This window comes from Cynara cardunculus (assembly GCF_001531365.2).
Source record: "Cynara cardunculus var. scolymus isolate 2C chromosome LG 5, CcrdV1, whole genome shotgun sequence".
In the NCBI taxonomy this organism is placed as follows: domain Eukaryota; kingdom Viridiplantae; phylum Streptophyta; class Magnoliopsida; order Asterales; family Asteraceae; genus Cynara; species Cynara cardunculus.
Window position 1 is genome coordinate 1,516,457 of NC_037532.1, and position 14,619 is coordinate 1,531,075.

Below are 14,619 nucleotides of genomic sequence, written 5' to 3' on the forward strand. Positions count from 1 at the left end.
GATGCGATGAGAGGGTTAAAAGGGTAATATGTCAAATAAGTCAAGAGGGAGTAACTTATCAAAAACAACTTATTACCGGTTTGGCACCGGTATAAGCAGTTTTTTTTTTTTCACATCCAAACACTCAAAATAACTTATCGGCGGTTGTGGACTGAAATAAGTTGATAAGCACCTTAAATAAGCTTTCCCAAACACCCCCTAAGTATTGACCCCATGTACTATTGGTTGGTTTAGATGTGACATTTTTGACGTGCAACTTAGTTGACAAATGAATGAAGTGATTTTGCTAAAATACAAGACAGATATTGGGTTCGATCGCAAACCTCTCATTAACTTCAACTGTTAAGTGAACCAAAAAACATCTATTCACATTGATGTCCTTAAAAGCAGGTTTCATGTGAGGTCGGTTGGAATTACCGTTAATCAATTTTTTGTTCAAATATTTATGTTTTAATTGTTATAAGATCCCTGGTTAATATATAATAATTTTAATTTTGTTTGATTCAAGAAAGGGCAAATTGCATAAAAAAATAACGTACTTTAACTTGATTCCTATTTTGGGTAACGTACTTTCAAAACTTCTATTTTGGTATCGAAGGTGTAAAGTTTTAAACATTTAAGTACCTGGGTAACCGGTTAAAGCATTAACCGGTTACCATGCTGATATGGCGAATGATGTGGTATCCAACTCAGTATTATTTGTTGAAACATTAAGCGGATACCATATCAACAAAAATGAAACATCCCCTCAGATTAGTGTATTTGAAGACAGGTTCCGTATGAAACCAGTTTGGATCGTCGGTATTCAATTTTTACCCAAATATAAATATGTAGGGATTTCTCCTTTTCATATAACTCCACCAAAAATTAGAGGCAAAACTTATACCGATATACCATCCTAAAACCAAGTGTGTCCGTAGTACTTATAAAACAAAAATGCCAAAATTCACCAACTTGAACAACGTTTCCAAAGAGTATTCGAACAACAAAAAGTCACACAAAAAACTCAGTTTTAACAAGTAAGAACTTATCATCTCATAAACTATATGATGACAACTATAATGGGCACATTGGCCAGATTTCAGGTTCTCTTTCCCTTTGCATAACGTCATCAGCATTCACGGAGTTTGTGGTGCCGGAGCAGCAGTCGGAGTCGGAGTCGCAGCCGGAGCTTTCTTGGCATACGATATTTCCATCACAAATTCCTGCGCGGATGAGCCGATTGTTGCTGTTATTATGTCTGGGTGAGCTTGTAGCCACAGCTCCATAAGATTACGTAGACGCAACGTGGGCACCACCGGCTGACCCATGCATCTGAGCTCGACCTACACCCGGAAAAGRAATGTGAACAACCACTGTTTGTTTTCATAACAAGAACGGTTTTCGGAAGTATAACAGTAAAGATGACGTATTCTTCTGGTAAAAAAATGCTCTAATTAAATTAAGCGGTTGTTTGGTTGGTTTTCCATTAAATTATGTATAGATAAAGTTGTCTATGTGGATTAATTTGTCTATATAGATTAGGAAGGTTTTGTTTGGGAGAGCTTTTCGTAGATGGAAGGAGTGGATTTTTAATTGCGAGACATGTTTGGAAAAAAACTTGGCTTTCTGTATAAAGCATCTCCCTATAAGCTCATTGATAAGCCACTTTCTATATTGTTAAGCCACTACCAAATTGATAGACCGTATAACCGGGTCGGGGCAAATCACCGTCCCTATTGCCATATGGCTCTCTTTTTTATAAAAAAAGAGCGCAAAGCCATTTGTCTATATATTTTTCTATCATTTTGTGGGTCCCATGACGAGATATTTAGATATATAGCCTTAAATGAGATTTTAATTAAATCCATTACCTTCTGATGAGTATAAAGCCAATGGATTTAATTAAAATCTCATTTAAGTTTATATACCTACATGACCCATCTCATTGTTGCTCAAATCAAATAAACGGGACCTATAATCACATCTTTACTTTCATGTATCATGGAAATAAAACCCACAAAATTAAACCGTTTCAATCAACTAACCTCATGTTCACTTGGAAGTTCGAGTTTGTTCATCACCAGCTTTTGGATAATCGAAACGGGTACATTTCCATCACTGTAACCATGCCAAACCAGACAATAAGAACAGATTTCAAACATTTATGTCAAACTGTCGATATATAATATATATATATATATATATATATATATATATATATATGCAGGGTTATCAATGTTTATAAGCCTTCAAGAACTGAAAAAATGGTAAAAAAAAATAAAGAGGAAAAAAGAAGGGTAAAAATGACGAGATGATTTGGAAAACATTGAACCTTTGTAACAGTCGTGGAAATAAAACAAATCAAACTAACAAACCATATCCCACTAGGACGTAGGGTAGGGTGGGATGTACACAAACCTGTTCTCTATCCCAAACGCTTATGGAAACAAATAATCGTGAAAAAGACATAAAAAGACTGGAAATTTAACGAATCCAAATGAGCATCATAAGTGGAAATAAAAGAGTCAAGATGATTTATGAAGTAATTGGATTTATGAGAAAGCATATCAACACATGCTTTGTGGTAAAATAGAATTACCCCATCAATTTTTTACAATGCATTTTTTACTAAACACTTACGGTAAGGGACGCTTACCCGGTCAGAGGTGATGGTCCTTACCAACAATCTTATTGTGCCATTTATTTTACCTGGTAAGTGAGAGTGGTGTCTTATCTGGTTAGTCCTTACCGGGTAAGAGATGCTTATGCTATGCTATTTTAATGACTGAGAATCTTACCTGGTAAGGTAAGTGATGATGGTGACTCTTACTCAGTAAGCACTTACCCAGTGTGTATTGGTAAATGACCCCTAAATCAATTTAAATTTCGTAACCAACTTCCAGATTTCATATCCTATGTGTATATCATAGTTTGTTAAGGTTAGATATCAACCACCTGTGTTGATAAGACCATAACAGAGATTGGAAAGATTGTAAAACCTGTTAAGGAATCAGAAGTAGATCTTTAAGGGTGCGTTTGGTACCCGGATAGGACAGAACAAGAAAGGACTGAACATAACAAGACTGGTAAAATGACTAATTTACCCCTTAATGAGTTGCTTAGTGTTTTTTTACCAAATAATCAATCTAATGAGTTGTTTAGTGTTTTAAAGAGAATGAAATACAATAAATAAAATTTAAAGAATGGATAAAATGTAAGGAGGTAAGCATATTTAATGTTTTAGAAGGGAATTAGATTTTATCTTGAGAGTATATTGGTAAAATATAGGCTTGTTCCACCTTGTTCCATGGGGTGGGGGTAGAAAACGCCTCTTCTACTTTGTTCTAGTTTGTTCCAAATAGAAGTCATGCCAAACATGCAACAATAATCCTTGTTCTGCTCTATTATGTCCAAATGTACCAAACGCACCCTAATAGCACAAGAAATGCAATTGGAATTTGTCGATTTATTCCTTTATATCACAATGACGATGTCGTTATCAAACTTAAGCAAGAGGGTCACGGATGTGACCGTGTGAGTGCTGGGGTAAGAGGTGCTCGGCAATATAGCACCCTTCTCCCTTCCTAACCAAACCAAACAGACCCAATAAGTCTCACTCGAAAGTGGGGTCTGGGGGTGAGATGTACGTCTGTAAGCAGGCCTGGCCTCTTCCTTATAACAGGGTAGATCGGCTGTTTCTGTGAAGACCCCTGGCTTGTGCAAGAATGTAAGCAAGTAAGGCCAAACAACACATCTCCTCCCTTTTTGTGGTGGTTAAGAGGCTTCAAGAAGGTGGGGTTGCTCTTGTACCAAGATTCATTTGCTCTGGTACCAGTTTCGAAGATATCTCAGAGATAGCATATTAGCGGTCTTACAAGGGTACCCTTTACAGTATGTGTATGTGTTCCAAGTCAAACACATGTTTGGGCTATATTCAATTAAGTCGGCATGCTTCAGGTCCCATTCGGGATGCAACTTGAAACAACTACCATGCCTCTGCATTGATCATGAGTGAAGACAATTAAAGATGCAAAGATGATAGGCATGGGAAAGGAGATAAATATTTTCAGTGGGTAATTTTGCTAAATGGCCTCCTCAGACCTGAGAAGTGCTTTTTGAATCCATGACCTTTTGACAGGTTTTTAAGCATTCATACATAAAAGTGACATCCTTCTGAAAATAAAAAGTGACATCCTTTGGTAAAATCCCAACAGCCCACAACCCAAAGGTTCGTAAAAAGTGAGATTTTAGAATATTTACCGAGAAAGAAGATCTGGGTACGTTCATAACAGAAGGAAACAACATCTAAACGCTCGGAGGACATTAGGGAGGGGGTGGGCTTGTGTAGTACAGGAGATTCTTCCCATGGGAAGATAATACATAGTTTTAAACAACATCATGAAATGACATCAAAACCAATCTCTAGAGTTTTCACCAGCAAAAGATATAGAATGTTATCGTATACAATAAGGTAGCAAATAATTAGTATGATTTTACGAATTATCATATGCTAGACTGCCACCTGTACTTAAGAAACTATTTTTCTCAACTTTCCCTAAAACTAAAAAGATTTATACTTGCAATCGTCTACTTCTTAAAACAACTCAACTAGATACGAAAACGATATGAACTAAATAATACCAAGCAGACTTGAGACTACATGAACGGGTAGGGAAACGATAATCAGATGGAATCAGACTCTAAACCATTAAATCCTAATGTGTACGACATAAAGCATATGTCATGTAAAAGTTTGCATAGAAGATGAGGTTCCTGCTTTGGAAGAAATACCAAGTTTAAATCAAGAACCAAATTTTCTGGTGTATCCAAATCATTTTATCTCCCCTATGAGTCCCCTCAGGGCCACTAGAGGTTTTGCCCGACTGGTAACCTCAGGGTCCCATGGTATTGGTCAAGGTGCGCGCAAGTTGGCCAAGACACACAAGGTTATTACTAAAATCATTTAATCTTGACAGGTTTTCATTGTGCTTCCGTTTTCTCTCAATGCTGGCATTTCAGTTAGTGGTGGCACTTTCACAACATAATGTTATAGATATAGTAAAACTTAAAAAACAGCAGGACAAACATTTTCCTTAATATCACTAGCCAATATCCAAAACCTTGAAAATAGACAAACCAATATCAGATAAATAATTTACTCACAGTTTTGCATACTCATCAAGTCAATGCCAAATGACAGAACACACAGAAACACAGATATAATGTGTGCGAGCATATATGTGTATATGCATATATAGGGTGTGGTTCAAATAAGAAGGTTAAATATCGTGAGAAGGGAAGAAAGGAAGGTAAATGAAGGTTCATATGTGAATTTGTTGAAAAAATCCGGAAAAAATCTATTTCAAGATGCATATGTGAACCGACATTACAAATTATGCATATGGTTTACATATGCATCATCAAATGGATTTTTCAATGATTCACAGGTGAGAAGGAGAGTTAAGGTGAGAAGCGTAAAAAGGGATCTTCACCCTTAGATGCACATTAGGATGAGATGCACCATATCAATCCCCGTATCAGGCGCGATTCATGGGTGGGTTTGAGATTAAAGGTGATCAAGGGTCCAGATCCCTTCTTACGGTCCTCACTTTAACTCTCCTTCTCACACGATCCTTCACCTATATATATATATATATATATATATATATATATATCATAATGCAGGGAACTTTGGACTAGAAAAGGTACGAGGCTAGAGAGAACTCACTTTAGTTTAACATAACGTCCTTCTATTTGGCGCAAGGGCTCCCCTTCCCTGAAAATATCGGAAGGAAATCAACAATGTAAAGATTCGATAGAAACATTTATTAAGTCGCTAAAATATATGTCAAAAAGGTCCTAAACGCTGTGTTCTCGAATCTAGAAGGAAAGAAAAGAAAAGAAAAGAAAAGAAAAGAATTTTTTTATTTGTGTTCTTGAGAGTGAAGGGAAAGGAAAGAAACGAAAGAAAATTAAATAAATTTTCATGTTCTTGAGTTGGAGAGAAAGGAAAGAGTATATGTCATTTTTACAAATATACCTTTGTTTATTTTGTAGTTGAATGTGATTGATGGGTGTATATGTAATTTTATAAATAATTTTTATTTATAAAATTCTTTCATTTTCTTTCCTCCCTTTCCTCCCACATTTGGGAGGAAAATCATTATTATTTTCCTTACCTTTCCCTCCTTAAAAAACTCGAGGACACAAGATTTTTTTTCTTTCCCTCCTACTTTCCTTCCCTTCCCCTTCTTTTCCTCTGCAAAAAAAGGACTCGAGAACACAACGTAAGAGTCTAAGACCAAAACTACTGTTTTATCATTGAAATAGGGTCCTCACTGTTCTTCAAATGGCACCAACTGGAACCAAATAGGATATGTTCTTTTCTCCCGGCCAACATTGTTGGCAGCAGCATCAAGCATAAGTTGGGCAGCAGTAACGCTCGAATCTCCTAAAGCACCTGCTTTCTTTTTGCGATTCCTTCTTAACTTTTTGGGTTTTCCTGTTTCAGTAGCATCAGCCTCAAGACTGTCTTTATCATCTTGTACTTTGGATCTTTGTAACGGGTCTTTCCCTTTAGGTCTGCGCACAAGTCCTTCACTTTTTACAGTATATGATGGTTCTGATTTGACATTAGACCCCTGAGAAGTAGCTTTTGAAGATTTACTCCTATTTGCTGCTTCCACAAGATCGTTCAAAGGCTTCCAGTCAACTTTCCCTTCCCATGGTTCAACACCATCTTTTTCTTCATCAGACGGAGGGTGACTAGATGGCTCAGCAGTGGAAGAATTCTGCATATTCATAGTTATCCCGTGTTAAGGATATTCATAGGATATAATAAGGGCCTGTTTGGTTTGATGGGATGTTTTTGAGGGATTCGGATTTCATGGAAGGATTTGGAATCTTTAATGTTTTTGGTTTGTAGGATTTGAAATGGAATTGAATTCCATTCTTTATAAATAATTTATAACAACAATTTATAAAAATTATCAACTTACTTTTTTATTAATTGATTATTGCAAAAGAAGTGTTTTTAACATATTTTAAAACATTATTATGAACAAATTCTACGAAATCCCGCAAAATACAGACTATCCCCATGGGATTTCTAAATCCCATGTTTGTGGGATTTCAATGAAATCCAGGGACTTCAAATCCGAGCATTTCTTCAAACCAAACACAGGATTGGAATGGAATTCAATTCCAAATCCCGCAAACCAAATGGGACCTAAGTTAATAAAATGATGACAGGATTGTTGGTATTCTTTTACCTGCTTTGAGTTCTGATTGATCTTGTTTGAAGTCTCACGTGAACTGGAACTCTCTTCGTAATCTTCCATGGAGTCTTCCTCTTTCTTGACAGATTTCTCAACGGAGAAACTGGAACCACGTGATTTCTTCCTTGAAGTAACTTTTGACCTTTTCCCAGTCATTGTGGTTTGTGTCGACACTCTGGGAGTGCTGACTACCAGTGACGAGAGTGATCTCTCTTTTCGTCGTAATGGTAATGTAACCGAAGGCACAACTTCAGGGGCCTTCACCCTTCTCCGTTTGTATGGGAAAATTTTGGCTCTGACATCTTGCAAGTTATGATCCGGCCTGTTTAACGAATAATATGGAGAACTTCATCAGTGAACCACCAAAAACCAAACCAGGGTAAGATATACGCAAGCCTGACCTCTACCCTAAAGCATAGAGCGGTTGTTTCCATGACAACCCCGGGTAATGAAACGTGTGTGAAAGGAAGAAAAACAGGTATGTTAAAAAAGAAAAGCTAGATAATGAGTTAGCAATAGTAGTAGAACTATAAAGAGAGAGACAAATATGCTAAGTTTTGAGAAACTAGATAAAAGTAGGCAATTCTTCATCCGTGAATGCATCCATAACATTTCACTTTGTACATGAAGGGCTGTTTGGTTGGTTTTTCATTAAGTCCTGTGTGGGTAAAGTTGTTTGTGTGGATTAATATGTCTATATAAATTGGAAAGCTTTTTGTTTGGGAATGTTTTTCGTAGATGGAAGGAGCGTGTATTTCAATTGAGAGGGGAAGGTTTGGAAAAAGCTTAGCTTTCTGCATAAGGTCAGTGATTAATGGAATTCCTTGTCGGTTCTCTGTGAAATACTCTCCCTCCCAGAAGCTTACTGAATAAGCCACATTCTATATCATTAAGCCACTACCAAACAGTTACGTATAGCTCACCGAATAAGCTGTGAGTCCATTAAGCTGCTAACAAACAGGCCCTTGGTCTTTCTACCATGTAAAGACAAGAACTATACCACTAATTACAAAAGGCACCGAGTACAAAGCCAAAGACTGAGTGATGATGTGGGTACAGATGTTAGATACAAAGGACACAATTCAAACACAAAACAATAGCTGTTTACGCCATCTATGTGCAGATTCTGTTTTCCTATTGGTTTTGCTTTTATTTCCCTTTATGACTGTCGCAACTACACAAGTATACTGTACCTTTAGAATTAACTTTGCTCAAATACAAGAATACGACACTTTTAGAAATGCATTTAACAGCTAAAGTAGACCCACCACATAAACTATACTTAGGGCCTGTTTGTTAGCAGCTTAATGAGCTTAATGGGACATATAGCTTATTCGGTCAGTTATACATGGCTGTTTGGTAGTGGCTTAATGATATAGAAAGTGGCTTATTTAGTAAGCTTCTGGGGGGAGCTTTATGCAGAAAGCCAAGTTTTTTTCCGAACTTGCCCCTCTCAATTAAGAAACACGCTCCTTCCATCTATGAAAAAACCCTCCCAAACAAAAACATTCTCAATCTATACAGAAAGATTGATCCACACAGACAGTTTTATCCATTCAGGACTTAATGGGAAACCAACCAAACAACCCCTTGATTATAGATTCACATCTAAAGCTCAGATCACGAAGAATATAAAGAATCATTAGAATTGAGGTGATTATGGGTAGATACCATATACTTCGGTATGATCCCATTGATGATCTTAATGAAATTGCACATGCTGCCAACTAAGATTGTGTAATTTGGTGAGCCATTTCTACAATCTGCTACACTTTCTTTCCATAAAATGTCGGTACACTGACTTCATTGTGTTGATTGCTTCAACTTTTATAGGGTTGATGAAGTATTAGAGCATAGACAGTTATATATCTTATACTACTGTCCATGAAGATTTCTTCACGAGATAACTACTCATTAGAATGCAATAGAATAACTCTAATGAAAGCTAAGAAGCCACTGTCAATGAATAATACCCATTGAGGAAGCTTAATGATGGCAAACAGAATCCTGACAGTTGACCAATAAAAGAGAAAAAAGAAGAAACATACATCATGAAATACAAGGGTTATGCTAGTAATAAGTAGTTAAATAATCCTTCCAATGGTGGATTTATAACAAGGATAACCATGTAAACATAAAATAGATCTGCAGATTATGTAATTAACAGCATAACTCTACTTTATCTCAACTACTTGATTTTAGATATTTAATGCACTTGTGCATTGTCCTACATTCACAGCAATTTGATGTGCAACATTGCACGCCATAACAAGAGAGAGAGAGAGAGAAAGAGAGGGAGAGAGAGATGACCTCAACTTCTCCAAAGGCACACATCCTAGATCAATATTGCATATTGGACAACATTCAAGTTCTTCATCAGAGAGCTTCTTACGAATACATTTCCTGCAGACTGAACAACATCCAAGAGGCAAAAAGTGAAATAACAATTACCCATTTTGTAGAGTTGGAACAGAAATAGAAATCCAATGAAAATGGTAAACACGTATGATACAAACATTAAAGCAAGTACATTAAAGTAACTTCCTTGTGACCTAGGCATCCATTTTTAACTCTTTACCTATGATTGAATGCTCTCACACCCAGGTAGCACAGAAGCCTCATGGACTCAACTCTGTTTTTTGGCAATGAAAATCACATCATCTTTTATCTTTAATCAAATTACCTTGCATAATGCAAACCCTAGAAGCCAATTAGAAGATGCAAAATCATCTGCAAGCTATATAATAATATAACATTAACCAACAATAAATTTTGGGCAAAGGTAATACTAAGTACTAACAAGGGTTTACTCCAAAATTAGGGGAATTCACAAAACACTATGTTGATATCTTCTTCTAGCAAACACAAATCGTCATTCCCCAACAACATACAGAAAAAAGAATTGTGAATTTGTGATCAATAAGACCAAGAGAGCAGGAAATCTCACATCAATCGGTTAACAATCTTTACTTCGTTCAGTCTCTAACCAAGTCTAATGACATTGAGAATCATGGATGATTACACAAATAACAATTGAAGAAGTTATATCAAGATAAGAATGAAAAAAGGCCCCAATTAAGAGCTCATACATTCTAAACGCAGAAGGTAAAACCCCTAAAATTTCTCACTCTAAAAGTGTCACGACGATTACCAATAGTCAAAGCCCCGATAGAACACGAAGAGTCCTGATAGCGCGAAGTAGAAAACGTGCATATATAGAGAAGTACTCACACGTATGAAGACATTCAGAGATGGTGGTGGCATCTCGGAAGAGCTTTTTGCAGATAGGGCATGTCATGCATGCCGATAACGCATCTCTTCGTACTTTCACCACCTGATTACTCGACATCTTCAACAGAAAACACCTACCAATTCAACATCAAATACCTGGCGTCCTTCTTCATAAACACACGCRAAAAATCACGTAGTATTTAAGACGAGATGCATGTTATCAACAACAACAACAACCTTTGGGCAATACACATGGAGCTTACGTAAATAGGCAATTTACCTACATTTAAGAGAACAAATGAAATCATAAGCAATTGAAGTAACTGGAAGGCACTAAGATATATGCAAAAAACACGATATAAACACAGAAAGAGACATGATTATGGCTGTAAAAAAGCGATATACCTTGGATCTGCGGAGATGGGAGCATGAGATTGGGAGATTGAAGAGATGTGTAGGAGTGATTTGTGAAGAAACAACGTGGGTTAGTGATGAATTTGAACAAGAGGCGTTGGCTAGATCATCTGTCTGCAAATCGAAATCGAGAGTTTTAGAGAGAGAGAGTAGAGAGAGAAACAATAGTAGGGAGGGGGTCCGTAATTGAGAAGTAGCATGGACCGAACAGTTTTTTGGGTTTATTTTTTTAGTAAATTTTACTTTTTGGTCCTTCAAGTTTGTCAATTTTAACTTATATCATCTCTAAACTTTAAAAACTCAGATTTTGTCTTGTATGTTTGTCATTCATTTCATAATAGTTTTAATCTCTTTTCTTAACGATTGTTAACTTTATTCGTTAAGTCCAACTGAATGAGGAATATTTTAGTCATTTTAAACATTTTTCTATTAAGTCGATTGTCACCTGGTTAAATAAGAGGTATTTTAGGAGCCGTTTACCTAAACACTTACCCGATAAACACTTACTAGTAAAATTCAACATTATCGTTTGACTTACCGAACAACATTCTATTCAATAAAACGCATTGTATGCAACAATTTATCCCCGGTAAGTGCTAACCATGGTAAGAGTCATCGTCCTCACTTACCAGATAAAACTCTTAATTCTTGCATTCGGTCTTTCAGGGTAAGAATCTTAGTCATTGCTATATTCATGCAGCAAAATAAGTGACTTGGTAAGCACTTACCCGAGTAAGCATTTGATAAACAACACCTTACTCACTAGAAAAATGTTTTAAATAAATAGCATGCCCCTTATATTGAAAAACTTATTCGAGTTCAAGTCGAGCTAGAGTCTAGTATTCTTTTCTCAAACTCGGCTCGAATAACCTACTACTCGACTCGACTACTTTACATAGTTACACCTCTAAAAATGATGAACCAATTAGTAACTTTCAAATATTAGAGACGATATTTGTTGAAATTGATAAACGTCAGAGACCAAAAGTAAAGTTTACTCTTATTTTCTATTTAAATTAAAAAAAATAAACATTTTCTTTTTAAAGAAAATGAATATTGCAGGGCCAAGTGATAAAATGCGCTGGCGAGAGACATGTACAAAACATGCGCAGCTTGTCCTTTGTTGTAATCCGGCGGCGTGCGAACTGGGCATACGAACGCCTATGTGTTACAGCGCATGTTAGCAAGAAGGTCAAATCTCAGAATAAAAATAAGCAGATGGTAAGGGGGGCGCTCATTTAATTTAAAGAATAATTATATTATTTTTAAATTAAATTATAATGAAATATATGATGTTAAAAATGGTGTTTAGATGTTTGTTTATTGTTTAAAATTATAATTAATTATGTTTAGTATTTAACAAAATTTTGATTATTCAGTAAAGAGGCGTTAAAGCCATCGATCTGATAAAAAAAGTCAACTACGTTGTTGGGACATGATTAGTGACTAAGGAGCCGTTTACCCAATTGTTTACCCGATAAACACTTACCGATAGGAGTCAACATTATGATTTATTTTGATGTGTAAGATTTTAGTACATCAAAACATATCGAATGCAACAATTTACTAGGTAAGCGCTTACCTAGGTAAGAATCGTCATCCCTACTTACCGGGTAAGACTCTCCATCTTTCTCATCGCTCTTACCCGATAAGATTCTTTGGCCCTTCTCATGTTTCATCTGATGAGAAAATTTATCCAGCAAGCACTTACCAAGTAAGTGTTTATTAAACGGCCCCTAAAACTCGAATTATATCATGTTGTTAAGATTTAATGACATTAAGTGTGCCAAATTATAGTTATATGTGTTATAGATGTTGTAGTGTTGGCAAAAAAATCAAATAGAAGTGTTAGAAAGTACTGAAAATGTCGATATAGTGCAAATGAACTCGAAGTTGTGCCTCGATCACGAGCATGAAGCACGAGCGAAATTGTTTACAACTTGGAAGTCGCATAGACGAATTTGTCCAAAATGTATGGCGTACAACCTAGAACTCACACTAGAAATCGAGTAGATCCAAGTGGGGGCAAATTAGTTTGCCAAAAGTCACATTCAATTGGATGGGATTAGAAGTGACCATGAAGATGCGTAAAAGTCACGTGGATCAACCGTTTGGTTGCGATGTTTTCGTAGATCAACATAAATTTTTTTATCAGTGTTCAGTATTCTGTACAAATACTCGTAGGACATATTATTATGTAGGCAAAGTTGCAAGCTAAATAATTTAGCCTACGTGATTGATGTGAGTTTATCGTGACTCTAAAACTAAGATACACGTATACGTATGTGTACAATATTTTGCAGTGGCATGTGCATACTATGCATTGACATGTTTTAAAGATTTTGTGCATGCCATACGTTAATACTTTTGGAAAATATGTTATGCATAAACATATGTTGGATATGCGTGGGTAGCGGTGTTCATCTAAACCGTACAAACCGTCTATACCACACCACAAAGCGCGGTTTAGAACTTTCGTAGTGCAGTTTTTTTAACATGTTTTTACATTTAACTAGTTTTGTACCCGCTGCAATGCAGCTAAATATAGAACTTTCATGTAAATTAAAAATTAATTATTTATTTATAAAATGTTCTACTTTTTACATTATGACGTTGTTTGCAAGTAAAATGATACTTTGATAACTAAATGAGAAATACAAATGTTGAAGCCTAGAAAAATCATCCATCAAATATGGATTTTTTTTTTGAAGAAATGTATTTTATAATAGTTTTAGTTCATATACGATTATTTATTTTAATACGATAAAAATGTAAAATAAAAAATGAAAAAATAAATGGTATGAAACAAATTATATAACTAATTATAATAGTATAAATTATAATTTAAAAATAAAAAATATCTAATATTATCTTGGGATGTGAAGATTTAAAGTTATTGGTTCTACAACTTTAAATTTATAAATTAAAGGTGTAAAAAAAATAATAAAAAATAAGAAATATAAAACAAATTAAATACAACAGGTATAAGGTATAAAATAAAATTTTTAAAAATAATTCATTATGTATTTATATTATTTAATAATATGAGATTAAATCGACAAATATTCAATACCAAATTTACGATAGATTGATATATATATACCAAATTTACGAAAATGGAAGCCAAGGGGTAAATGGCAAATTGCGGTTAATCCAATGGCAAAATTGTAAATAAAAAAGGAAAAAGACAACAAAACTGCCGTTAACCAATCAAAGGCCGCATGTATCAATGATAAAATAACAACCGAACCTCATAGCCAATCAAATGTCAAAACGTATAAATAGCAAGTTTCTAAATGATGTGAGGTGTTACGTGGCAGCAAGATTAAATCTCAAGACTTAGGAGCCGTTTCAAGGTCATATCGTTTTTCAAAGCGTGACTTACGTCAACAAAGTTGTATATCTCGTGTGTGTAATTATATATACACGCACATGTAGAGATGGGTAAATTGGGCCTAGCCTGGAACCAGTAGGGACCAGTTGTGGCCTGAAAGTCCGGTTTTATGAAACTTCAAGGACCGGCCAGGGACCAGGTTTTGGCAATCTCTATTAGCACACGTATGTTTTCTATTATTACTCGATTTTTCAATGATACGTAATGATTTAAATTAGGTTATATACTAAAAACTAATACCTTGAAAAGGTAAAAAAGGAAATCAAATAATCCCTTACAAAAAGCATATATATGCATAAGTCACAGCGTGTCACAGACTTA

At 35.5% G+C, this 14,619-nt stretch overlaps 1 protein-coding gene across 4 annotated transcripts; it reads right to left on the reverse strand.

Annotated features, from left to right (window-relative positions):
- Positions 1-945: 945 nt before the first annotated feature.
- On the reverse strand, positions 946-11,069 carry LOC112513540 (E3 ubiquitin protein ligase DRIP2-like). Of its 4 annotated transcripts, none has more exons than XM_025119833.1 (8): positions 10,896-11,069; positions 10,491-10,657; positions 9,570-9,669; positions 7,254-7,581; positions 6,322-6,773; positions 5,711-5,758; positions 2,028-2,100; positions 946-1,325 (listed from the first exon to the last, which is right to left on the reverse strand). In XM_025119833.1, exons 2-8 carry the CDS (start codon positions 10,606-10,608, stop codon positions 1,119-1,121), a joined length of 1,326 nt encoding a protein of 441 aa, XP_024975601.1. In that variant the 5' UTR covers positions 10,609-10,657; positions 10,896-11,069; the 3' UTR covers positions 946-1,118. The 4 variants fall into 4 exon arrangements, with proteins under 4 accessions (XP_024975601.1, XP_024975600.1, XP_024975602.1 ...); XM_025119832.1 differs by having other exon boundaries at positions 10,491-10,770; XM_025119834.1 differs by lacking the exon at positions 10,491-10,657.
- Positions 11,070-14,619: the final 3,550 nt, after the last annotated feature.

Excerpts from the sequence above, each read along its gene's own strand:
- LOC112513540 (XM_025119833.1), bottom strand. The coding sequence starts at position 10,608 with ATGTCGAGTAATCAGGTGGTGAAAGTACGAAGAGATGCGTTATCGGCA. Across the intron at positions 9,670-10,490 it reads CTCTGAATGTCTTCATACGT|TCTGCAGGAAATGTATTCGT; the intron begins GTGAGTACTTCT and ends GATGTTGTTCAG. Across the intron at positions 5,759-6,321 it reads TTGGTGCCATTTGAAGAACA|GGAAGGGGAGCCCTTGCGCC; the intron begins GTGAGGACCCTA and ends CGATATTTTCAG.